This window comes from Eschrichtius robustus, chromosome 1, assembly GCF_028021215.1.
Source record: "Eschrichtius robustus isolate mEscRob2 chromosome 1, mEscRob2.pri, whole genome shotgun sequence".
NCBI lineage: Eukaryota > Metazoa > Chordata > Mammalia > Artiodactyla > Eschrichtiidae > Eschrichtius > Eschrichtius robustus.
In genome coordinates, this window is record NC_090824.1 from 11,577,288 (window position 1) to 11,601,307 (window position 24,020).

The window sequence follows — 24,020 nt, forward strand, 5'->3', positions numbered from 1 at the left end:
CCAACCCCATGCTCTTGAAAAAACAAACACGTCCCCCAGTGGAGCAGGGCGAGCCGTGCCTCAGGGACCCCAGGCAGCCCAGTGCCCCCTGACTTTGTCATCATAGGCCCTGATCTCAGTGTGAAGTGCCAGCTTCTGGTGTCTCAAAGCAGCAGCTCTTAGATTCGCGCAGATCACAGCTTTGCCGAGACTGTGTGTAGTTTTGTGGAGAGAGCGTCCGCTTGGATCTCAGTTCAGGTCTGGCCGTGTGACTTCAGTCGTTGGACTTGACCTCCCTGAACCCTGGTGTGCCCACCTGAAAAACCTGGGTGGTAGGGCAGCTGCAGTGTGGCCAGTACATGCTTTCACAGTGACTCTCCCCTGACCCACAGATACTTCATCACCCTGATTCCACATGTGTATTTTCTGTGTCCCGGGCCGCTTGGGGCTCGGGGACAGAAGTGTAAACACAGGGCCTGCCCCGGAAGGGCTCCAGGCCCTCAGCGAGTTCATCCCATTCGTCCCGTCCTGTCCCACGAGTGCCAGCCCCCTCCTGCCCCCTCGCCGTGCTGCGGGGACGTGCAGAGGGGACGGGGTAGACGGGGCAGCGGGCCCAGGAGCTGAAGTTGTTCTTCTTCTCTGTGTCTCCCGCTTGCAGCTGAACCTTAGCCGGCCAGTTGAGGAGCAGGGCCCCCTGGACGTCATCATCCACAAACTGACCGATGTCATCCTCGAAGCCGACCAGAACGACAGCCAGTCCCTGGAGCTGGTGCACAGGTTCCAGGTGCGTGGAGGGGTGAGGCGGAAGGCCGGGAGTGGTTCTGTGCATTTCTAAAGCCGTGGAGCTGTCTTGCCGCGTACTGTGTACACACGGCTCTGCCACTGGCAAGAAGACATGGGCTTGTGGTCGGGCACTTCCCTGCCGGGGCCTTCGTCTCGTCGGAGGCGAGACGGGATTGAACCAGGGCACGGTTGGAACCCTCTCTGCCCTCTACGCTTAGAGACCTGATTTACCGATCTGAGCACTGCAGAGTCCACACGTGCCTTTGCGTCCTCAGCGACACACAGCCGCAGCCACAGGTGTTGAGTTGGTACAGGGGCGGAACCCTCTTGCCACCCCTGGAGAAAGGGACCCCCGAGGGCCTTTGAACTGGAGCGGCTGCCCTTGGCCCCTGAGTCCTGCCTTGGTGGAGAACCCCTCTCCGAGCTCACGGCTTTGACTCTGTGTGCCCATCTCTGAGCTGGGACCAAGTCTTCTTGGCTTTTCCCTTCTCCCTTCCCCGTTTCCCCAGTAGCCTGGGTCCTGACCCCACGGTAACCCGCCCGCCACCTTAGGGGGTGCTGCCATTGCCGCCGCTGACTTGCCCTGTGTTTTCTGTGTTGTGGACAAGTGTGTGATTCATTCCTCAGGAAAGCGGCTCAGGGGTCATGAAAAACAAGGTCATGTTATCAGTGAAAATGCAGCCGAGAGAGAGGGCCTCCCTGTGGGAGGGATGCTCGAGCCAGCACTTTGCAGTGTGTGATAACTGGAGGGTTGACGTCCTGTCTTTCTTTATCAGGACAAAGGGGACTCTCATCGCCACATAGTAGCCCTCCTGCTGACAGCATTTTCTTTCCCCCATGTGTCCAGGGTCGGTGACCTCAGCCTCCCTCACTTCCCTGTGGCTCTCGCCCCCTCCTTGACCGACTCTGCCAGATTCCCGCTTCCCGTGAGCAAGTGGCTCCATGAGCCCTGGTGGCCCGTTTGTGGCCCTGCTGGTGTCCCCTCCCACTCCCCCACGCAACTGGGGAGGTGTGCTGTCCACACGTGGTGCCCTGCAGGGCCTTTGCCTGGCCAGCAACCTGAAGTCTCTTCCGCTTCCATGGGGCTGGGGGGCCGTGGGGAAAGGCGTGTTTGGGCTCCTCTGTGAGCTCACCAAGCCTCAGTTTTCTTATTTGTAAAATGGTGTTAGTACCAGGAAAACCTCATACCGTGTTGGGAGGAGTAAACAACACGATGCGTAAGAAGTGCTTCACCCGGTGCTCAGGCCCCAGCGAGTGCTTAGTTGGTGGTCGATAACCAGTGTGATCACATGACCCCCTCGAGCCTTAGTTTCCTCTTCTGTAAAATGGGGTTGCCGCTAGGTCCTACTTCTTAGGGTGGGCAGGTTGCTATGAGAAGTAAATGTCTTGGAGTATGTAGAAGTGTCTAATATTTGCTGAGTTCTTACAGCTGCTCCCACCGCTACTGCCTGTGTCATTACTTTCTTAGATAAAGGACGGGGAGTTAGGGAACAACCAACCCTGGGGGGCCTCCCATCCCCTGCTCCCCGCACGCACACCCACAGCCCACGGCGCAGGCAGGCGGTGGCTGAGCACTGAAGGGGAACTTGGTCCCCTGTGTTCCTGTTCTTGTGCAGAGAAGGTTGGAGAGCGTGTCAGGCAGGACGTGGGGACGTGCAGCTTCAAGGGTTTCAGCCTCCGGCTGCATTTCCCAGGGAGGTCTCGGCTGGGTCCCAGGAGTCTGTCCCACCCAGGGCACACACAGCAGCCGGCCCTCAGATGCCTGAGGTGACCTCAGGATAACCTTCCAGCCTCAGTATCTCCGGGATAAATTTTCACTGCCGTCTGTGCTTGAGCATGAAGCGGATATCTGCTAAGGCCGGGACGTTTCCTCTTTTGCGAAGAGCACAATCCTTTGGGGAGAAGGGTGACAGGCTGCACTTTGCACAGGCCCCCGAGAAGAGAGGAGAAGGGCAGGGGCCGGTGGAGAGAGGGACTGAGAGGTGCCAGGTGAGGCCTGCTCAGCAGCACGCAGGCCATCCTCCCGCCACGGGGCCCCGGGCTGTCGGCGCTGACCTGGTCTTTCCACCCTGCGCGAGATACGAGATTCAAGTTCAGAGCCAGGCCATAGACTGACACTTGACCTTGACCGTGCCGTTGTTTTCAGATTCCTGTTTTAATATTTATTCTCGGGACATGAACAGGGAGGCACGGGCTTAGGTGTGGGGAGGGGCCCAGGGTCAGGAGAGGCAGAGGGACGTTCAGATTTCAGAGACTGGGAAGCGGGGCCCCAGGCTTGGGTTTGCAAAGCTGGCCTTTCTGCATTTTGTTGTAAGAAAACGGAGAAAGGTGGTTTGCCCCAGAAGGGGCTCAGCTCGAAGGGCCTTCACCAAAGCCAATATTCGGGTCCCTGGGGAAGTGGCTTGGGGCTGTGTGGGTCAAGATAGATGAGTTTCTGAGATGTTTCTGACAGCCCTAGAGCATTCCGCCCATGGGATGCTTCCGTTAAACCTCCAGGACCCAGGGATGGACAGGAATTCTCAGAGCTGAGAGGTTATGCTTTTTTTCTGGCTGCCCTTGTGGACAGGTTGGGGGTTGTGTGTCTGGAGCTTATGCAGATCACTAAAGCTGGTTGCCATAGAAATCAACTCCCAAGCTGCCACCTCCCTCCCCCCACCCCAAAAGAAATATTGTCCTCAAGAGGGCTTGGCTTGGAGAATCGTCAGGATGATTCAGTTGTTTTTCTGCGCCAAGGTTCTTGTGGAGCCGACAGCCTGGTGCCGCCGAGGCTCTGCCCAAGATTCAGTTATCAGGGAACAGACCTGGACAGAGGTCCCCTGGGGGCCGAGTCCATGGGGGTGAGTGGCGCTGGGGTGGTGGGAGGGTCTCCTGGCCTCTAGAGCTGCTTCTTCAGGGGAGCAACGAGAGCCTTCTCACTGTGGCATCCAGGGCCAGCTGTCAGGTGTGGCCCAGAGGGTGAGGGGGGTGGCCCTTCTGCTGCTGCCCCAGAATTGCTAGAAGCGTTATGGTGACTGTATTCCATGAGTCAGGTGGTGCCGTCTAGGTGGATCTTCCTGGGGTTTCCCTGAATGAGCTCGGAAGGAGGAGGTATGAGTCTAAACTGTCACCTCTCCTCCCCATCTTCATTAGCTGGAAGGATGTTAAGTGTCCCCCAGATGGCCCCTGGACCCCCTGTGTGGCCACAGGGACAGCTCCCTCTGCGGCGGCACACTGCTTGCTGAGCACCATCCACAGGAGCTCCCAGCCCGGAGGGGAGGCCTCGCGAAACAGGAACTGCACTTGCGGACCCCGGAGTGATGAACTAGGAGACACGCAGACCTGATCCCCGCTCGTCCTGACTAAAAACTCTTTCACACCTTTTCATTGTGATGATAGTGAAGACTGTAGCCTCTGACATGGCCCGTGAGGCCTGCAGTCTGGCCGCGGCCTCCTTCCCCGCCTCCCCAGCCTCACCTTGTCCCACCCGCCCCTTCCTTGCCTTGCTGGCCCTCCTGCAGCAGCTGCTCAAGCTCTGAGCTCTTTTCCACCTCAGTGCCTTTGCACAGGATGTTCCCTTAATTGGAATTCGTCCCCACCCCCAGCTCTCAGCTCAGGTGTCCCTTCCTCAGGGATGTCTCTCTGATTACCTGACCTAGGATACGTTCCCTGTCCCAGGCCCTTAAAACTTTGCACCTTTCCTTCCCTCCATTTGGAAGTTTGTCATTCTCTACTGGTTGCTTCTGCCAGTCTCTCCATTTGGGGGTTAGCTCCGCAGGGGCAGGGATCACGTCTGCTTCAAGCTCCCCGGGTATCTCCTTTGCCGCACACAGTGCCTGGTACGTAGGAGACACGCCTACGTGTCTGTGAAGTGGAAGAGTGTCGTAGGTGCGGGGCTGGTGCAGGGCGCCCAGGCGGGTCAGGGGAGGGAGAAAGTGGCTCCAGTAGGTAGCTGGGAGGGGGCGGGGCGGGCTCACGAGGCAGACAGCGCCGCCTTTTGGGTACACGTGGACCTCCCTTCGGATGTGGGGACCTGCAGGACCATAAGAGTGGAGAGAGTGCTTTTCACACCAGGCTGTGGGGCTTGGACTTTATCCTGAAGGCTCGGGGTGGGAGCGATAAGATCAGATTTGACTGGAACGAGAGGCCCTGCTTAGGAGGGGGAATTGCCAGTGCAGGTTGAACTCCAAGCAGTGGGGACACCGTGGTCATTGGAACCTGGCAGTTTTCTGAGATGGAGAGGGACTCATGCCATCAGAGGCTCAGCAGTGACCCCTCCTCACTCCAGGGCCTCTGTGGTCCTGAGCGTTCCTTGCTCAGCCGTGACAGGCCAGCCTCTGAACGGTCTGGCCTGGCCCTCCTGGGCCCGTGCAGGACGATGCCCCGCCCCCCTCACCTCTCGGGTCCCGTCAGCTGTTTGGTTGTATGAAGTGGATCTGGGAGGGCGCTCTTCCCTTGCCGCGGGGATGTCGGCAGAGAACGCACACTTTGCACGTTGGTTCTTTGTCATCATTACCTGAAAGGAAGTAGCATTTCAGTAGTCCAACTCCCTACCCCCTACCCCTTATCCTTTTAAGAAACAAGTTTATTGAGATATGATGCACATACCATACAATTCACTCTTTCAAAGTGTACCATCCAATGGTTTTTAATGTATCCACAGATGTGTACAACCATCACTACAGTCAGTTTTAGAACATTTTCATCACCTCAGAAAGAAATGCTGTACCCTTTAACTGTCACCCGCTGCCCACCCCAGCCGTAGACAACCACCATTTTCTGTCTCTATAGATTTCCCTGTTCTGGACTTTAATATGCATAGAATCATATAATACACCGTCTTTCGGAATTCCCTGGTGATCTAGTGGTTAGGACTCCACGCTTGCACTGCTGAGGGTGCGGGTTCAATCCTTGGTTGGGAAACTTAAGATCCCACAGGTCACGTGTAGAGGCCAAAAAAAAAAGACAATACCATCTTTTGTGACTGGTTTCTTTCCCATAGCATAATGTTTTTAAGGTTCATCCATGTTGTACCGTGAATCTGTGCTGCTTTCCTTTTCATGGCTGAATAATATTCCAGTGTATGGCTAGACCACATTGTGTCTGTCCAGTCATCAGCTGGTGGACAGTTGGTGGTTTCCATCTTTTGCCTGTTATGAAGAACACTGTCGGAAGCATTCGTGCGCATGTTTTTATGCGTACGTGTGTTTTCATTTCTCTGGAGTATACACCCAGGAGTGGAATTGCTGGGGCAGGTGGTCAGTTGAGGAACCGCCAGACTATTTTCCCTGGTGGCTGTGCCATTTTAGATCCCCACCGCATATTAAGGTTCCAGTCTCTCTACATCCTTGCCAACACTTATCTGACTTTGATTTTGGCCATCCTAGTGGGCGTACAATGGTATCTTGTAGTTTTGAATTGGTTTAAAATTTCCCTGGCAGCTAATGATGTCAAGCATCTTTCTGCGTGTCTGTTGAACACTTGTATATCTTCCTTGGAGCCCTCCTTATACTCTGTGTGCAAATGTCTAGAGCCCTCAGATTTGCCTTTTTCCTCCTCCAGACTGTTGGGCGCCCACAGCAGGGTGGTTAGGAGCGCTGATAACTCGAGCCCTTGCCTGGATTCAGAGCCGGCCTCCCCACTGCTTGCCGGCTGGCCTTTGGCATGTGCTCAGTTCCCTCGTCTATAAAAAGTGGACAGCCGTCGTCCACACCTCCCAGGACTGTGGGGGGACTGAGTATGTTAACACGTGTCCAGCCCTCAGAGCACTGATGATCCTCGAGGCGAGAGTTGAGAATCTGCTGGGGCCCGGCCCCGGGGCAGGAAGCGGGCCCGCATGTGGCCCGCCGCTCCCTGGCAGTGTAGCTGCAGGCTCCAGTGTCCTCCTGAGATGCTGGAGGACATCGGAGGGGGTGACTTTCAAGACCTCTCCCTCTCCATTCTGTGGGGATTGGCTCAGCCGCGCTGCAGTAACGAGCAGCTCCTGGGACCCAGCACAGGCCTCCTTCTACCCTGTACTGCACACCCTCCGAGGGCTGGCTGAGCTCTGCTGCACGTCTGGGACCCGGATGACGGGCAGCTGCTGACGGGTCGTGGTGGCCGAGGGAAGAGACCTCAGTGAAGCTCGTCCTGGCTCTTAGTTTCTGCCCCAGAGTGACACAAGCTGGGGACTCCTAACATTTCAGTGGCCACACGGGTCCTCCAGGCAGGGATCAGGGACGTAGGAGCCGCCTGCAGGCCGGGGAGCCGAACGTGGTGAACAACAATACACAGGGCCCTTTTCTTGTAAAAAATAAAAAAGACGCTTCAACAAGTTAACATGCATGATGCCCTCGGCCCCAAGTGCGTGTAAGCGTTCACCACTCTTACTGTTAGCGCCTGGCGTGTGAGAACACATGTAAAACACTCTGCCCGGCTGGAGCACTTAGTGACCACTCAGTTGTGTCGGCTTGTTATCATACCCTGACGATAGTCTAGCAGCCTTATCTGTGACTGTCGGTTGCAGCCAACTTGAGAGCGCTTAGAGAAGTCAGTGAGACAGTGATTATGAAAGTGTCCCCAAGTGAGAGTTGTGCTCTGGGACGGGGGGTGGAAATATGGACTGTCCTTAGAGGCAGGGCCGGGTGGCCTTCAGGGGGACTTTGGATACTGTGCCTGGCTCCACCCCTCACCAGCTCACCCACCTGGGCCTCGGTTTCCCCGCCTGCCATGCCAGGAACATGCCAGGATGCCAGCAGAAGACGGTGGCATTGAGAGCAGTGGTACCCAATCCAAAAGGCCATTGCCGTGAACAGCAGTGATCACCTCCAAGACCACAGCTCCGTTTTACTCCGAGACCCCTCTGGCTCCGAAATGATTTCACAGCTATGTTGACTCAAACCCTGTCGACCTCAGATGTTTATTGAGCAGCTGCCAGCACGGGGCTCTGTACTGTGTGCTGTAGGCACCGAGGGGAAGTAGAAGGAACAACAGTTTTTGTTGTTGGAGGCTTTCTAATCTGATTAAGAAGATGACGTCTAAACGTATCAAAAGTTAAGTGAGTTTCTGTCTGTTTTGGGGGCAGTGCCTGGTGGCATGTGGGCCTTCTGGACGGGGGTCAGAGCCCAGAGCACCAGGGAGTGATTCAGGCCGTCACCATGGAGCCGCGGGAGAGGCCACTGTTTCCCGAGCACATCCCAGGTGGCCCTCTCTGCCTTGGGCACTCCACATCTTGTATCTCATTTGGTACTTACATCAATCCATGGAAAAAATGGAATTACTTCCCCATTTTTTTAGGTGACAAAACTGAGGCCCAAGGAAGTTTAAATCACTTGCCTACAGCCAATCAATAAGACGGCGGCTTGTGCTCTTTTCAGATATGCTTCAGAGGGGCTTTGGCCGGCAGCGGACGGACCCCTGGAGGGTTGAGAGCCAGTGATTCCCGGTCACTGTCTAGCATTGCTCTGACATCTTTGGTGCCACACGATGATAAAATGTTGGCCGGCAGAGGCCAGGGGAGGCAGAGCTGGGTAGATCTGGTGGCCCTGGCCCAAGGACAGATCCTGTCCCGGGGAGGCCGTGAGGTCAGCCTCCCCATGACTGCTGCCCTGGGTCACGAGGCCCCTCCTCCCATGGCGGAAGTGGCCGCACAATCTGCCCATTGTGCGCCCAGGCCAGGCCAGCAGGCAGTGGCTGTGAATCTCTCATTCTGCCCCAGGGAGCTTGGGGCCATTTAGGGCCATTGAGTGTCTGCAGGGCCTTTCCCTGTGGAGGGGGAGGCCAGCCCCCCAGGAAGATGCACAGCTTTATGGCCCTGCCTGTTACCTGCCCAGAGCAGAGATGGACTTTGTACAGCACTAGGTGGGGCGGTGGGAGGGACAGCCACACGGAAGCCTGCGCTCACCCGGCGCGCTGGCCGTGGTCCCTCTGTGTGCGCGTGGACACTCACCATTTCACAGCTCAGGGTTGGAGGTCTGCTGGGTTTTAGAAATACTAACGTTTGCTAATAATACATTTTCCCAAAGTCATAGGGAAAACTTGTGTATACACATCATTTCAGGGTTCCTTAGTTCGGCCCTGTGGACGTGTTGGGCTCCTCGAGTACCAGTATCTGGGTTTTGGAGATTGGGAACTCCCGCCAAGAGGTCTGTAGTCCTGTGGGTTCTTTATTTCAGGAACATCTACGGCAGGAACATCTCTTTCACTCTCCTCTTGGCCTCTTTGGGGCCATGACTTCCTGACTTGCTTCTGTGCCACCCATGTGGTCTTTGTGCCCACGATAAAGGCCCATGTGGTTTCTTTCGACTTTGTGTAATAAATCACAAAGTCTCTCACCAGCCAAGAGTAAAGCTGCTCTGGTGGGCCACGGGCTGGGCCTCCGCTGACCTCCATCCTCTGGAGACGGACAGAGTGAGCCACGAGGACCTTCTGTGAGCCCCTCCTACGCTGGCTGGGGTCCGTGCCCCCTGCCTCAGGCCTCACACACTCCCTGACTTCCAGCCCCTGACCTGGCCGGTATCTCTCAGTCTCTCCATTGATCCATGAGATCATTCATCAAATAACCACTGTGGCATTCATTCCACAAGTCTTAATTGAGCACTTGCTGTGTGCCAGAAATCCTAAAAGACATCGCAGATACAAAAACTAGGACAGATCAGGTGGACGCAGCCCCTGTCCCCACGGAGTGTGTGTGTGTGAGTGTGAGTGAGTGGGTGTGTGAGGGTATGAGTGTGTGTGTGAGGGTGTGTGTGTATGTGAGTGAGTGTGTGTGTGTGTGTTGCTATAGGGGAGGCAGGGTTGATGCTAACAAAACACAAGTAAATGGAGGAAAAACAACATAGTCTCCATTTATGGTAAGTTCTAGGAAGAAGAAAAATCAAGACCTGTGATAACAGGGAAGGTGTTATCACCTCTCTGAGGAGGTGACACTTGAGCCGAGGCCTAAAAGGCCTAGTGAGCAGGGGGAGGGAGGGGAGCAGGCCGAGGGGGCTACGTCTGCCAGGCCCCTTGGCAAGACGGGCACAGAGGCCTGCGGACCTGGAATAGGCTGGTGCAGCTGAGCGCAGCAGCGGCGGGAGAATGTGCGGACCGAGGGTGCAATGGCTGCCACTTAGAAGAGGGCTGAGGTGTGCAGCAGGAAGTGAGACAGTTGTCGCAGCACTAGGGGTCATTGCCAGGGTCACGGCCGGCAGCAGTAGCTGTCTCTGTTCTCTGTTCTCCTGCAGCCAGAGGCTGGGAAGGTGGGGTGGCTTCGTGCAGGGGTGAGGGGCCCAGGCCTCCCCCGGCCCAAGTGGCCCCGGGTCCCAGAGTTCAGCGGCACACTGCGAACTCTGCTCTGGTTCCAGACGATTCCTCTCTCCCCGCCAACAGCGCTGGGGTGCCCCAAGTCCTGGCTGTAACCTTGCTCACCCAGCAGAGCAGGAGAGGGAGCCTGCAGGCCTCGGCGAGACCTGCGCTTGCTCTGGGAACTGAAAGTCGGACCCTGGCTGGAGGGCTGTGGCCCCGGGTGGGCGGGCAGAGCCGGCCTGTGGCCGGGATCCTGGGAAGTGGCCTGAAGGCAGGGGCTGCTCCACGGGCTCACCTGAACAGGTGTGTGGAGAAGGCGCGCGGGGTTAAGACAGGTGCTTAAGGAGTGAGGGGGCTGCTGCTGAGCCGGGGTGGAGCCGAGCTCCTGGGACCAGGCAGGCCCTGTCCGGTTCTCACTTCGCTCAGCTGGCAGCTGTGACACCTGGTCACATAACCACTGGGACCCCCTCCGGTCCCGACAGTGACCCCTGAGTGGCAAGGCCAGCCTGTCTGGGTTTAGTGTCAGCCGTGAGGAGATGCCTTCTCCTGGCTGGCACCCAGCCCTGCAGATCCCTCCCCAGTCCCGGAGGCGGTGTGTGGCCGAGGTCTCTCTCTGTTTGCCTGAGGACCTGAGTAGTGCCCTGGCACTGTGACAGGGCATGTGACATGGCATGTGACATTTGTCAGGTGCGCAGCCTGGCCGGGCACCTTGCCAGCCTCCTGCTGACGGGAGGTGGAGAACACAGAAGTTTGGTGCTGCGGTCTGGGGACAGAAAGGAAGGTATTGTTCCAGTCGGGGGTCTGGAAGCGGGGGCGAAGGTGTTTGTTGTCTCAGATGGTAAAGTGTTCCGTTTCCTCCCCGCCCCCTCTTCCTCAGCGTTCGGGGTTACACTTTGATGGGATTGCTTTTCTTCATGGACTTGCTGTGAGCTCTGTCAACAACAGTGTGTCGTCTCCACGGGGACCCCGGTTTTCTCTCCCAGATGGCTGAGCGAGGCGCGTGTCACCGCAGACCGTCCGGGAAGATGACTCAGGCGGATGGACAGTCGTGGGTGGCATCCGGCCTGGGGATGGGATGGGGGTGCCTGTGACCTGGATGCCACTGGCGGGCACACTGGGGCGGGTGTGCAGGTCACACACCCAGGATGCTCGGGCCCAGCCCCGCCTCCACAGTTGCTCTGCTTCCCCCCACCCCTCATCTGGAAGGGGTTTCCCTCTGCTCCGTCCGTGGCGCAGGTCACATCCAGTTCATTCTAGAGCCTGGCGCCTGGGTGCTCCAATCTCTTCTTGTCTTTTCTGAACCCCTGGTTCTGTGCCTTTTGTTCACCAGCAGGGACAGTGGGGGGTTATTGCTGGCGTTCTGCTCCCAGGAAGCTTCCCAAACGCTCCAGTATTTCTCCCGCCTCCTGCCCCCGGGACAGTGAGTTTTACCAGCCTATTCATGCACTGTGGTTCTGGTGGATTCCGTAGGCATGGCCTGGCCTATGTCCCCTCTGTCTGGCTCTCTGCCATCTGACGTAGGTAACACGTGCACATGCAGCAAATTCAAGGAGTCTTTTCCCACCCCTGCTGCCCAGCCAGCCCATCCCCGTCCTGGGGGCAGCCATGGTTGCAGCAGCCTGGAGCCTTTTTAGGGGAGTTCCGTGTACGTGAGCAAAGACGGTCTTCCCGTCCTCACACAAAGCCATCGTTCTGTGTGATCTTTCTTGGAAATGATTTCATATCAGTCCTTCCTTCAGGCTGCCTTATTCTTTTTAATGGCTGCATAGTATTCCATTAAATGGCCTTAAATCCTTTTCTTAACCATTTCTCTACTGATAGACACTTAGGACATTTCTGATCATGTTTTGGATACATGCTGCAGTGATTAAATATCTTTGTACGTATATCTTTGTGTGCACATGTATGGAATTATGTGGGATAAATACCTAGATATAGAAATGCTGAATTTATGTAGCCTTAATTTTGGTTGTTGCCCAATTTCTCTCCATAGAAGTTGGGCCAATAACACTCCCTCCAAGCAAGTGCTGGCCCATGTCCCACCACTTTGGGAGGTGTTTCTAATCAGCTGCATTTGGCCAAGTTGCAGAGAATCGGAGAGTGCCGGGACCGTAGCAGTCCCCTCCTCATCCTGTTGTTTTTTTCTGCGGGGCACTCAGGGCCCTGGGAGGGGCAGTGTCTGGGCCACCTTGCTCCTGTCTGGTGCTCGTGCACGCCCTACCTTTCTCCTCTGTACTCCCTGTGCTGGAAGGGCCTGACCACCCGGGCCTGAGCTCGTGGGCTTAAATAACGGGTCTGAAGAGCAAAATAGGCTGAGGGGCAAACTGCATCGTCATTTTCCTTTCAGCAGCTCTGCCAGATCGGAGACAGTGTTGTGCCAAAGGTCAGGCAGCATCTCAGTCCTTCCTGAACGGCGAAGCCCGGCGCACGTGCCCCCAAGGCCAGCACTGCGCCTGACACACTGCCCAGGCCTCGTCCCTTCCGAGCTCGGTCCCTTGGCCTTGCACACCGCTAGGTGGGTCACCGCCAAACTCAGAGCTGGCTCGTCACTCCCCGCCTCAGGACCCTATTGCTTTAGGATCGAGTCCAAGCCCCTTGGCTGGTCTGTCTCCAGCTGCTCCTCCCGCCTGTCTTCACCTACGTCCACCTAGCCACGCGGGCCCCTCACCCCATGCCTCTGCTTTTGGAATGTCTTTTCACGTGTGCCATGCCTGTGACCCTTTGTGGCTCAACGTCATTGGCTTCCAGGAACCCTCTCTCCTCTCCTCTTCCCCGCTCCCCCACCCGCTCCCCCACCCGCTCCCCCATGTGGCAGCCCTGCCCTACTCTGTTATCACCAGTCACCCCCGCATCTCTGTCCACTTACGAGCCCCCAGTGAGGGTGGGTGGGAAATGGCCCCTCTGAGGCCGAAGAGGTGACCCCCTCCCTCCCAAACACACACACGTCCGTCAGGGGCTCTCACCCTCCCTGGTCTCATGCTGTCTGGGAGGCCTCAGGCTAGGCGCACAGACACCTGAGATCTCTCTGGAATACAAACGAGGGTTGATAAAGGCCAAGGCGTCTGCTGGGTGGGGAAGCCCAGCTCTCGCCGGGAGCCATTTGAGGAGAGTTAGAGAAGCGGTAGTAGGTGAGGACATGCCGTCTACACGCCAGGCTGAGTCTGTGAGGGCTGGAGAGTCATCTGGTGACTGCAGAGGACAGTCTCAGGGTGTGTATGGGCTTGGTTGAGCTAGGGAGTGGGTGTCTGTCGCCGACGTGGAGCCGTTATCTGTCACTCGTGAGCCCGTCCTGCTGGCCTTCTTCCCTCTGCTGTGTCCTGCCGCCCTGCCAAGGTTGTCCTGTGCAGTCACAGTGCTGTGCACCTGCTCGAGGGCAGCAGGCCCTGGGCTCCCATGTAGCAGCCTGGCTCCATCAGGCCGAAAGAGCTTTCTTTCTCTGTTCGTCATGTCACAGAATCGAAGAATCCTAGAACTTTAAAGTCAGAAAGGATGTTAAAAATACATTATTCCGGCTCTCTTGTTTATAGACGAGAAAACTGAGATACAAATAACTTGTGACCTTCAGAAGCACACATAAAGTTAATGGGGATTCCAGGACTTGAACCCAGATTTCTAGACTCTGCCTTTGCCTTAACTTTCACAGTGCCTCAGGGTCCTGGTGCTGGGGTCGGGACTGCCCCGGTGCCGCAGCTGGCCTGAAAGGGGTGGTCTGCCAGTGATTGGAAGGCAAAAGCCTTGGCTGGCTGGCTGTCAGGGACAGTTACACAGGTTGCGCACTGAACAGCTCAGTAGGCTGCAGATGGCTCCCTGTGTGGCTGGACTCAGCGGTCCTGCCCCTAGTGTGTACTGGCTGGTGCCACAACCTTTTCTTGGCTCCTGGGAGCCTACTCTCAAGGTTTAGCTGCAGGAATCTCCAGGCGCAGCCCTATGCCAGATCCGGCTGCCTCTTTAGACCCTCGGCCTATGATTCTTGAACAACCATGGGTGCCAGGGTTTAGCTAGGGCCGTGGCTGCCTGGCACACTGTTACATCAAGGCACTGGGGCCTAGTGTGGATTCCTCAGGACTGTCCATGGTGTGTGGTTTTTTGTAAGCGCTAATGAACAGGCAGGTATTCTGAGTGGTGCCAGGAAGGCTTTGACTCAGAGACATTGGGTCCTGGCCTCAGTTGATTACAGGCTTCGGTGGTCTGCCCAGAGGATTTGTTAGTTGTCCTCCCAGAAGACTCTGCTCAGCCCGGCCCGTGACCTCATCCTCACTGGCGGCTGCCCTCCCAGCGACCGGTCTCGCTCTCTGCAGAAGCATATACTGTGCCTCTGAAGGTGGGATTGCCGGTGACACTGCAGTGTTAATCCTCCCTCCACGGGGCCCATTCCTTCACCCAGCAGTGTCCACAGCGGCCCTTCTGTGCGTCGGACATGCGTTCTTCCCTTGGTGCCATGCGGATCCTCTTCCCAGAGGCCGCTGTGGACTCGGCGTCCGGCCGTGCCATTTGTTTGCTCTCCTAAGAAGTGTCTGTCTTCAGTTGTGTTAGTTTGTCTTGAGCCAGGGTTGGGGACAGATGCAGACTCTGGCCCAGTGTGGTGGTCCCTGGGGGCCTTTGAGTGAAGAGTGAAGCAGGATGCAGACCCTGGGGTGATGGGAGGAGCAAGTGGGCCTGCAGCCTTTCCTTTTTTTTGCTTTTCCTTGTGCTGCCACCAGACGCAGTGTGCCCGGCCTCACGGGCTGAACCACCAGGCTAAAGGCCTCTAGGCTAAAGACTTGGCCTGGCAGAACATGAGAAAGGCTTACTTTTTTTCCTTTTAACATTAAGTTTTAAAAGAAGGTTTTTAGATCTGAGAAAATGTAAATTTTTTTCACGTCACAAAATTATTTAGTGACACCAAGAGTCTAAGATTCTAAGGCTTCTGATTCCCAGTATAGTTTTCATTCCACTAAACCTCCATGACTTGGTGCTTAAGGAAAGGTTCAACATCACCACATGGGAACAGTGTGCCCACGTAAAAGTACCCAGTCTTTTTTGTTTTATGTAAATAAATAAATAATGGAAAATTTTAAAAAAATGTTTTTTTTTTTAAAGAATGAACCTGAGTGATCCTGGCTATAGCTAGAATTGAGATGCTTTTTTTGTACCCAGGTTTGCTATGCCTGTTTCACTGACTAGAAACTAGAGGGCTCTGGAGCCAAATGGTGTGGGTTCAGGTCCCATCTTGGCTACCTCCTAGCTGGGGGAGCCTGGGCAAGGTACTGAGGTTCTCTGAGCCTGAGTTTCTCTGTCTATCAAATGGGGCTGCTAATAGGACTTACTGTATAGGGTTGTTGTGAGGAATAAAATGTCAGTTGCTGCAAGGCGTAGGACATTGTCCTGCACTTGGTGAGCGTTTAGGAAAAGTTAGCTGCTATCATTATTACTGTTGTAATTATCAATAATAGTAACACATCCTAGCATCTTGCCAGGACCTCCATCATGCTGTCAAGACTTGAGGAACTAGAAGCTTCCTGGCTTTCACCTACCACTTGGTGTGGAAGGAGCTCGTTAAAAGGCCAGCCTTTGTGCCATCAGCTGAACAGTTTGGTTCCGGTCATGCTCTCAGGAGGAGCCAGAAGGAGTGAGATTATGCTGAGTAAGCCCAAGGTCACCCCCTTTCCTGTAAAAGCCCCCACGAGTAATTTTTCACAGCTACAAGGAAGTCATTTGCGTTCTTCCTCAGCATGCGTTTGGTGGCTGAGTGTTAACTGAAACACAGACCCTGATTCGTGGGCTCCTGGGAATCTTCTTGGAGAGTTTCTCCTGTGCGTGGTGTGTGGGGTTCGTCTTGAGTGCCGATGCTTCTCTACTTCTAGAACCAAGTGATAATCAGGATTCTGAAGTCCCATTGGGAGTATTTAGCACAAAAGGTGGTTGTAATTCCCAAGTGATCGCCGCCGTGGTCAGTGGTGATGGCTCCCAGGGCCGTGGAGGTGGTCATGGTGGAATTGGGCCCCCGTTTTCCACTTTTGATCCACTCCGCATGGGAGGCTGGAGTCCCAGACCGGGTAAGTGCAAGGCAGGCCACACTGCAGAGCAGGGACTTGCTGTTTAGGCCAGTGCTTGCTTTCTCTCCCTGCCCACCTTTTTTTTTTTTTTTAAATTGAAGTATAATATACACAGAGAAAAGTGTGCATTTTGTGACTGGCTTGATGAATTTTTGCTACACACAGATACACCGCGTACCGAGCACCTGATGAAGCAGTAGAGCAGCGCCGCTCCCCTGCGCCTGGCCAGGCCCAGCCCTGCCTGGCTCCGCCCTGCCCTTCTCCGCTCCTTCTTCAGCCTTGGGCAGTGGGCTCACTTCCTACTCCCAGTGCAGAGCCCCCGTCCTGCCCCGTGACAGTCTCTTCCCAGGGTGGGGAACAGGGCCACTGGAGGGAAGGAGGCCAGTTACCAAACCAAGAGACGGACTTTCTCCAACAAACCGGGTGCTGTCAATCCCCTGTTCCATGAATGGCTTCCAACCTGGTCCCCGCCCCCCGCCACTGGTCCCGGCCCGCAGGATTTTTGTGAAATTCTCCCTCCAGGCTGCAGGTTAATGCACAGAATGCTTGGCGGGGGGCCGGTGCTTAGCTCACCCAGCCCTGCGCGTGCCCCTTGTTAGCATTCACCGTGCTGTTCCCTGCCCTGCCTTCGCCGGAGGTTGACAGCGCCCCAAGAACAGGGCATCAGGCTCGCTCCCGCTGTGGGGCTTGCATAAGCGCCTGCTGGATGTGAACCCACGAAGCCATCTTTCAAACAGCCGGCCACCCAGAGACCCAGTAGGAGACTCTGCTTGTTCGTGGGAGGTCCAGGCAGCTCCCAGCCTCTCCATTCTCCTCCCACCGCTGGCCCCAGGCTTCGGTCCTCTGTTTCCTATTCTAGACCTGCCCTACTGAGTTGTGGACAGATGAGGACTGAGGCTTACAGAGGCCCCACACAGCAAGTGGGGAAAGCAGGATTTGACGCGGGTCTGGCGGCCTCCAGCTCCTTCCTACGCGTGTAACCTCTTCCCAGCATTGGCCTTCACTTGGCAGAAGAGGAAGCCGAGGCCCAGAGAGGAGATGGGGCTCCCAGCACTCTGTGTGGTGGCCCTTCCTCCATCCTAGCTCGCCTTCCCCCAGAAGCGTAGATTTCCAGAGCCGTCCATCAAGCCTGAATTCCCAGTCCTGCCGTCGGGGTTAGAGGCTAGGCTGTGCCCAGCTGGGCTCTCAGGGGCACACGGCCCAGCAGGCAGCCTTCCAGCTGCTGGGTCCCGAGCGTGATGAGGTGAGGCCGTGCCCGGGCACTCCCTCACTCCAGGTCCAAGGCAGGTGGCATCCTGGACCCACATAAGCTCCTGCTGTTGATGATGTCCGGTTTATCATTTTTTCTTGCTTGTACTTTTGGTATCATACCTAAGAAACCATCGTCTAATCGAAGGTCACAAAGATTTACACCAGTGTGTTCTTCTAAGAGATTTATAGTTTTAGCTCTTACCTCATAGGATTTTTATGTTAAAAGAAATAGTACTTGCAAACCGCTTTACCCAGTGGCGTGCATGTAGCCAGTCCTGGGTAAATGGTAGCTGCTATTATTCTAAATTATTATCAATTATGATTATTTATTATCATCTTTACCATGAGTAATCTCTCATTGTGTTTCCCATCTGGGTGGCGGCCTCCTGCTCCTTCCTGAAAGATAGTGTTGCTGTTTGAATTCATTTCTGGCACAATTGTGGGTGCAGGGAGTTGAAGAAAGGGAGGACCTCGTTACTTCCCCCACTCCCCCCATTTCCCCCCAAACTTTTCGTTTTGGAAAATTTAAAAATGCTTGAGAGGGTGCTGCAATGCACTCCCCCGTACTTCACCCAGCTTCACGAGTCAGCGGCTTGTGGCTGCTGTGCTTTCACCTGTGCCTCACCTACTTCTCTCCCTGTGCCCGGTTATTGTGAAGCAGATGCTAGACATCATATTCAATCTGTAAATTGTTTTAGTACACATCTCTGAAAAATGAGTCACCACTGTTTTTTTTTTAATTGAAGTATAAGTTGATTTACAATGTTGTGTTGATCTCTGATGTACAGCATAGTGATTCAGTTACACATATATATATATACATTCTTTAGTATTCTTTTCCATTATGGTCTATCACAGGATATTGAATATAGCTCCCTGTGCTACCACTTCCTAGAAAGAGACCTGCGGTGTTTTGGGGGAGTGGGTCAGAGCCCTATTACCTCCTGAGGATCCAGGGGGTGGATACTGGGTGCCTTTCCTGCTTCCCTTTGAGGAGCAGCCTGGCCAACTGCAGCTGGGCTCTGTCAGGACCTGAGCTGTCTGCAGAGGGTTGCTCCCTGCAGCCTCGGCTGCCCTGGGCCGGGGAGCGTGTCATGCTCTGGTTGCTCACCCCAAGTGCAGAGGTGGCCCGCCCCCCCCCCCCATCTGCCAGGCAGAGCAGGGTACAACGGGCTCAGAGATCTTAGGTCGGGTTGGGCCCTGAGTCCATGTGCTGCAGAACCATGAGAATCCTTTTTGTTTTTGTATCTACCAACTCTTTTCTTTCTTTCTTTTTTTTTTTTCTTTCTTTCTTTTTTTAAAATTTATTTTGGCTGCACCGTGCAGCTTTCAGGATCTCAGTTCCCCAACCAGGGATTGAACCTGGGCCACGGCAGTGAAAGAGCTGAGTCCTAACCATTAGACCACCAGGGAACTCCCCCTACCAACTCTTTTCATATCTGTCATTGTCATCTCCTCGTCGTCCATGGCAGCTCCCTGAGATAGGTTTTATTCAAAATGTACGTTTACACACAGGAAATGGAATGTCAGCGATTAATTCCAGTTTCTTCTTCACAGACACAAGGTGGCAGAGGCAGGATTTGAACTTGGGACTCCCACCTGCATTTTCTATTAGCTGAGAGCAAATCCTTGTGTCCCACTCCTGCTCCTTTCCTGGCCATAGATGGAACTGCAGAGGAAATGGTATCTCTCATGTTCATCTCGGTTCATCTCTCATTCGGCTCAGACTCTCAGTGGGGAAAACTTGACCCCTGCCCACTCCTCCCCAGCCCAGCAGAGGGCCCGGTGCCCCTCTTGGCGTCATCACCCCATGGGCCTCGGTGGGGGGGCGGGGGGGGCATCTGGCCCATCTGTGCCCCTTTGTCAGTATTCTCTAGACTTCTTCCTGGCCCTGCTGACCCCGAGCAGCTATATATCTCTGCGTTTCCCTTGCTTTAGCTGCTTAAAGCCAGGCTCTTCCCTGTTAACTTCCAGGATCCCTTTCTAGGTGTTTCGAGGCAGGCTGTCTAACAGAACATGTGTTTACCATTTGCTGTGGAGACGGTTTGGGCCTTTCTTCCTCCGAGTGGTGATAAAACAGTAATAGGGCGCTCACCCTTCTAGCAATTTGTTTGGTAATTCTAAGAGACCTGTGAAAAATGCATGAAGCCTGCGATACAATAGATAAACTGAAAGGCTTGGAAGAAAATCCGCTTGTGGATAATGGGGTGATTGGAAAAACTCTTTCTTTGCCCTCTCTGTCCTCGTCCCAACAGAGATCATGTTTAGGAATAATTCTTCTGTTAATTCTGATGCTTTCATCCTGGCTCAAAAGCTTGTTGGTGCCTGCTTGTCACATCTTCCCCCCTTTGGTTTCTTCTAGCTTCTTTGGCTTCAATTCACGTCTTAATGAGTCTGAGTTCTCTCTATAAAGGCCGCTGCCCTAATGCACAAAAGTGGAACCAGAACCAGCTTTGTGTTATCTGGCAACCATGTGGACATTCTTCTCGGTACTGTGGTGGGGATATTTGAGGGCGGGTCACGGTTTACTGGACCTCGGTGGTTGGGGGAGAATTGGGCCAGCCCGTCGAAGCAACGTCTCTGATGTCGCCTTCCTTTTGAAGGAAAGCAGTGAGCTTGTGTGTGTCCCTGCCGTTACCTGTAATGCCTCTACCAGTGGCTGCCCGTCCTGTTCTAGAACAGCCCCGTGTGTGGCCTTGAAGTGTGCCTCCTAAACACTACTCCTAGGTTTCTCCAACTTATACTCGCAACTCACAGACCGAGAGGAAACTGAGACGAGAGAAACCAAATGGCTCGCCCAGGGTGACAGCGGCAGGTGATCACAGCGGGAGACTGGGTTTCTTGACTCTCGGTCCCTTGCTCTCCCCTCTGTACTGCACTGCTTCCTGGCAGGGGGTGGTGAGAGCATTGCAGTGCTTTCAGTTCATAGCCCAGAACGTGAATTCATTGGCCAGATGCGGTAGGGGAAAACCTAGAAGGCTGTCATTTGTCCAGTGTTGTTTGCACCCTGCACGATGCCCTGAGCGCCGTGGATGTCGTGAAGTTTGTTGAGTGGATGACTTTTTAACACGAGGACATTAACATGATTTCGGTCGTATATGTCGATCTTGGTGTCTCACGAATGACATGCTCTTGTGGCAGCGTAGATCTGGTTCAAAGGAACAAGCTCCGGTAAAGGAACAGTGCTGATGGGGAGAGTTCCCTTTGGGGAGCCTGCAGCAGAGAGGTTCAGTACCCCGAAGTGAGGCTGTAGGAGAGAGAACCTATCCAAGGTATATCCTTGGATAGACCTTCCTTACAGACATCTCTCACCTCGTTCCCACGTCCCCTGTGGGTGCCAGACGTGGGCCCTCCTGCGTCAGCTGCCTGCTTGTTCTGTATGAGCAGGGCAGCGGGCCAGGCTCTCAGGAGGAGGAGGAAGTCGCGAAGGCAGCTTCTGTTCTGCATTTGGGTCTGCAGATGCACGTGCTGGGAGAGGACCTTCTGCGGCGAGAGCGTGTAGGCCCTGTGGAGTTCACAGGTGTGAGGACGGGAAGAAGGCCTCCCCAAATGCGTGCACTGGCCACCCCTCAGGGACGGAGACTTCTCTTAAACATCCAGAGAAAAAGACACCAATGAGCTCATAACCAGCTACTTTGGTATGAAACACAAGGCGGGAACAGATTTCAGAGAGGTTGATATGAATCTCTGCTTTTGTGTTGAGAGCTCTTAAAAATGATTACTAGGAACCAAAATAGGTTCACCAGGGGAAAAAAAAGTCCCAAATGGAGCGTTCTTTTTTCTGATAAGGTTTACTAGAAGAGAAGCATTATGGCTTTTCCTCCTGGCCTCTGCTGACCTCACAAACAGATCTTGTGGAATGGGCGGGGAGGGGTGAATTAAGCTGGTGTATTTATTCCCTGGGGCTCCCGTAACAAAGTACCACAAACTAAGTGGCCTAAAACAACAGACATTCATTCTCTCACAGTTAAGGAGGCTGGAAGTCTAAAATCAAGGTGTCTGCAGGATTGGTTCCTTCTGGAGACTGAGGGGGAATCTGCTGGTGGCCGGTGGTCCTTGGCCATCCTTGCCTTGTAGCTGAGCTCGGTCACTGTCTTCATCTTCACACAGCCTTCTCCCTGTGTGTCTCTGTGTCCAAATTTTCCTCGTCTTGAAGATACCAGTCAGTGGATGAGGGTCCCTCCTAATCCTGTATAACCGCATGTTAACTCGATTCCATCTGTAAAGACATTTCCAAATAAGGTCACGTTCACAGGGACCGGGGGTTAGGACTTGAACAGATCCGGGGGTGGGTGTGCACAATTCAACCCACAGTAACAACAACAGCTAGTGAATGGCCTTCCTTACACCCAGCCTTGTCTCTGAGCCCCTCTCCTGTTACTCCAGCATCCCCCATTTGTGTCCATAGAATCATGGAGTTTTAGAGCCAGAGGGGTTCTCATTTACTTTGTCTTCCTGACAAGCTGCTCCAGCCCCCTGTTGTGACTTGGAGCTCTTGGAGTCACAGAGGTGTCTCATGGCGGCCCAAGATCCCTGAGTTCTTTTCCTGGAAACATCTTGCTCTGTCTCCTGTTGAATTACATTGCAAATAATGGTTTCTTGTTCCTCCTGTGCCTTAATGTTATTTCCCCAAGAAGATTGTAACTTCCTTAAAGACTAATCTTATCATAGTTCTGCTTGCATTTCCATGGTCTACCATGAAGCTAATGGGTATTAATAAGCACTTACTGGAGTGAGCACCTGCGGGCCGGGTTGCTGCCCCATGGCGAGTGTCTCATCACCTTCCCACAGACCTACTGAATCCTGGCATCCCACTCTCCCCAGCCCTGCCTCAGAACCCTTATCAGTGCAGGGTGCTGGCCACTCATTGAGCATAATCCACCCATGGAGCAGATCGGGTTTCAGGTGAGGCTTTATCCAGGAGTTGAACAAGCTGACCAGAACCGAGTTGTTCTCCTTTTCTCGGCTCTGTTTTCTCAGTTTGGGCTCCACTTTGAGTTTGGGCTCCATCAGCTCTCTCTCCTTCAGATCCCAGGATGACTGCTCCCAGCTGCCCGGTCTCCCAGCTTCCTCTTGTCCTCAGGGAGGGAGAATGCTCCTGTCCCGGCATTCCCAGCAACAGCACTGAGCCTGCCTCTGATTGAATGGACTCGGGTCACATGTCCTCTCCTGAGCCAGCAGCCCCAGGAGGTGGAACATGCTGATTGGTCTGACCAAAGTCACGTGATCCCAGTGGGACTGAGTGGGTGGAGGCAGTTTCCTGAGACCAGGTGATGCCTCAACCAGAAGTCAGGGCTGGTGGGGGGATGGAGAACAGAGAGATGGATGTGGGGATGGCACGCGGGATGAAATCTTGCTTGTCACCCTCGTTTCAGCATCAGTCTTCCCTCTCTAACCGGAGTGTTTTTTCCTCTCAGGAATACATTGATGCCCACCCTGAGACCATTGTCCTGGACCCCCTTCCCGCCATCAGAACCCTGCTTGACCGGTCCAAGTCCTATGAGCTCATCCGGAAGATCGAGGCCTACATGAAAGGTACGGACGTGAGTGGCTCAGCATCCGTGGCAGTCGGCCCACCTCGTGGACACAAGGTGGTCATTGCCTGCGGTGGGAGGAGGGACCGGGGTCCGGTCTTTCTAAACACTTTGACCCAGGAAGCAGCTGTACGTTCTGGGGAGGGCCTTTCCTTCTCCCTCTGTGACCAGCGGAGTTGGGAAGTAAAAGCCCTAGGGTGCTCTCTTTGGGAGAGTGGCTCCAACCACTTCAAGTTTTGTTGTCTTAAACCCACGAGTGGTGATGAAGTATCCAGATAACACAGTGGTTAGAGAGCAGAAGTGTGTGTAGAATAGCTCAGCGGCAGGCGGGCGAGTGGAGTTATGTAACCGGGCAAAAGAGACAAACAGAGAAATTGAAGGGCCTTTAATCAAACACACGGAGATATGTAATGTGGTGGCTGGACCTTGCGGGGTACGCTCTGTTCTCGCAGGCGGGAGCGTCTCCTGCCAGCTGCGGCCTCTGCCCCCGAGGACTCATGCTCCCCACGTCCCAGGGCAGGGCAGCTCCAGAGAAGTCAGACTGCCTTTCCAAGGTGATTGTTTACGTGAGAAGGGCTTTCTGGAAAGATTCACGTTAACAGTAACCTCCTAGTTCTCCCCCTGGTCCAGGCGTTCCCTGCTGAGGGTTCTTGTTTACCTTTAAGAGAAAGTGCTTCGCCTGGGCCTTGGGGCTGCGTGAGAATCCATCTTAGAGGCAGGAGAGGCAGCCCTTGTTCCTGCCATCCAGGCCACATGTGTGTGACCTAAAGGGGCTGCCTTGAACCCTGACCTGGATGGTGACTTGGCCCCAGGTGTTGTTCATGTGATGGTTGGACCAGTGGGTGCTTTGGCTCACGGGACCAGCATGGGAATAATAGGAGCAGGATTTATTGGGTACATGCTGTGTGCCCAGCACTGGGCTAAGCCTTCTTCTTACATTCTCTCTTCTGGTGCTTCTGAAGGTGGGCCAGATCATCCATCCTCCCTGCTTTGCAGAGGAGGCTCTGAGAGGTTAACAGGTGTGCCAACATCACACAAACCTGTAAGCTGCAGAGCTAGAATCTGGCCACGTCTCTCTGACTCAGGCTCCCCAGCTCCTAACCCCTAAGCTTGACTCTCATGTCCATAGTCAGAGGGCCCTGGATCTAGCAAGCACCTGGCATGGATGCAGTCATGGACCCTGGTCAGGAGAATTGCT

The 24,020-nt window shown here is 54.5% G+C and overlaps 1 protein-coding gene across 2 annotated transcripts in view; it reads left to right on the forward strand.

The window, feature by feature from the left end:
- The window catches only part of ITPK1 (inositol-tetrakisphosphate 1-kinase), a 160,469-nt gene that overhangs the window by 92,574 nt on the left and 43,875 nt on the right, over positions 1 to 24,020 (forward strand). For both annotated transcript variants that reach the window (XM_068541316.1, XM_068541307.1), the window contains exons 3-4: positions 638 to 763; positions 22,706 to 22,823. In XM_068541316.1, the coding sequence (XP_068397417.1) occupies positions 22,817 to 22,823 (7 nt within the window). In that variant the 5' untranslated portion in view covers positions 638 to 763; positions 22,706 to 22,816. The remainder of the gene's footprint in view (positions 1 to 637; positions 764 to 22,705; positions 22,824 to 24,020) is intronic.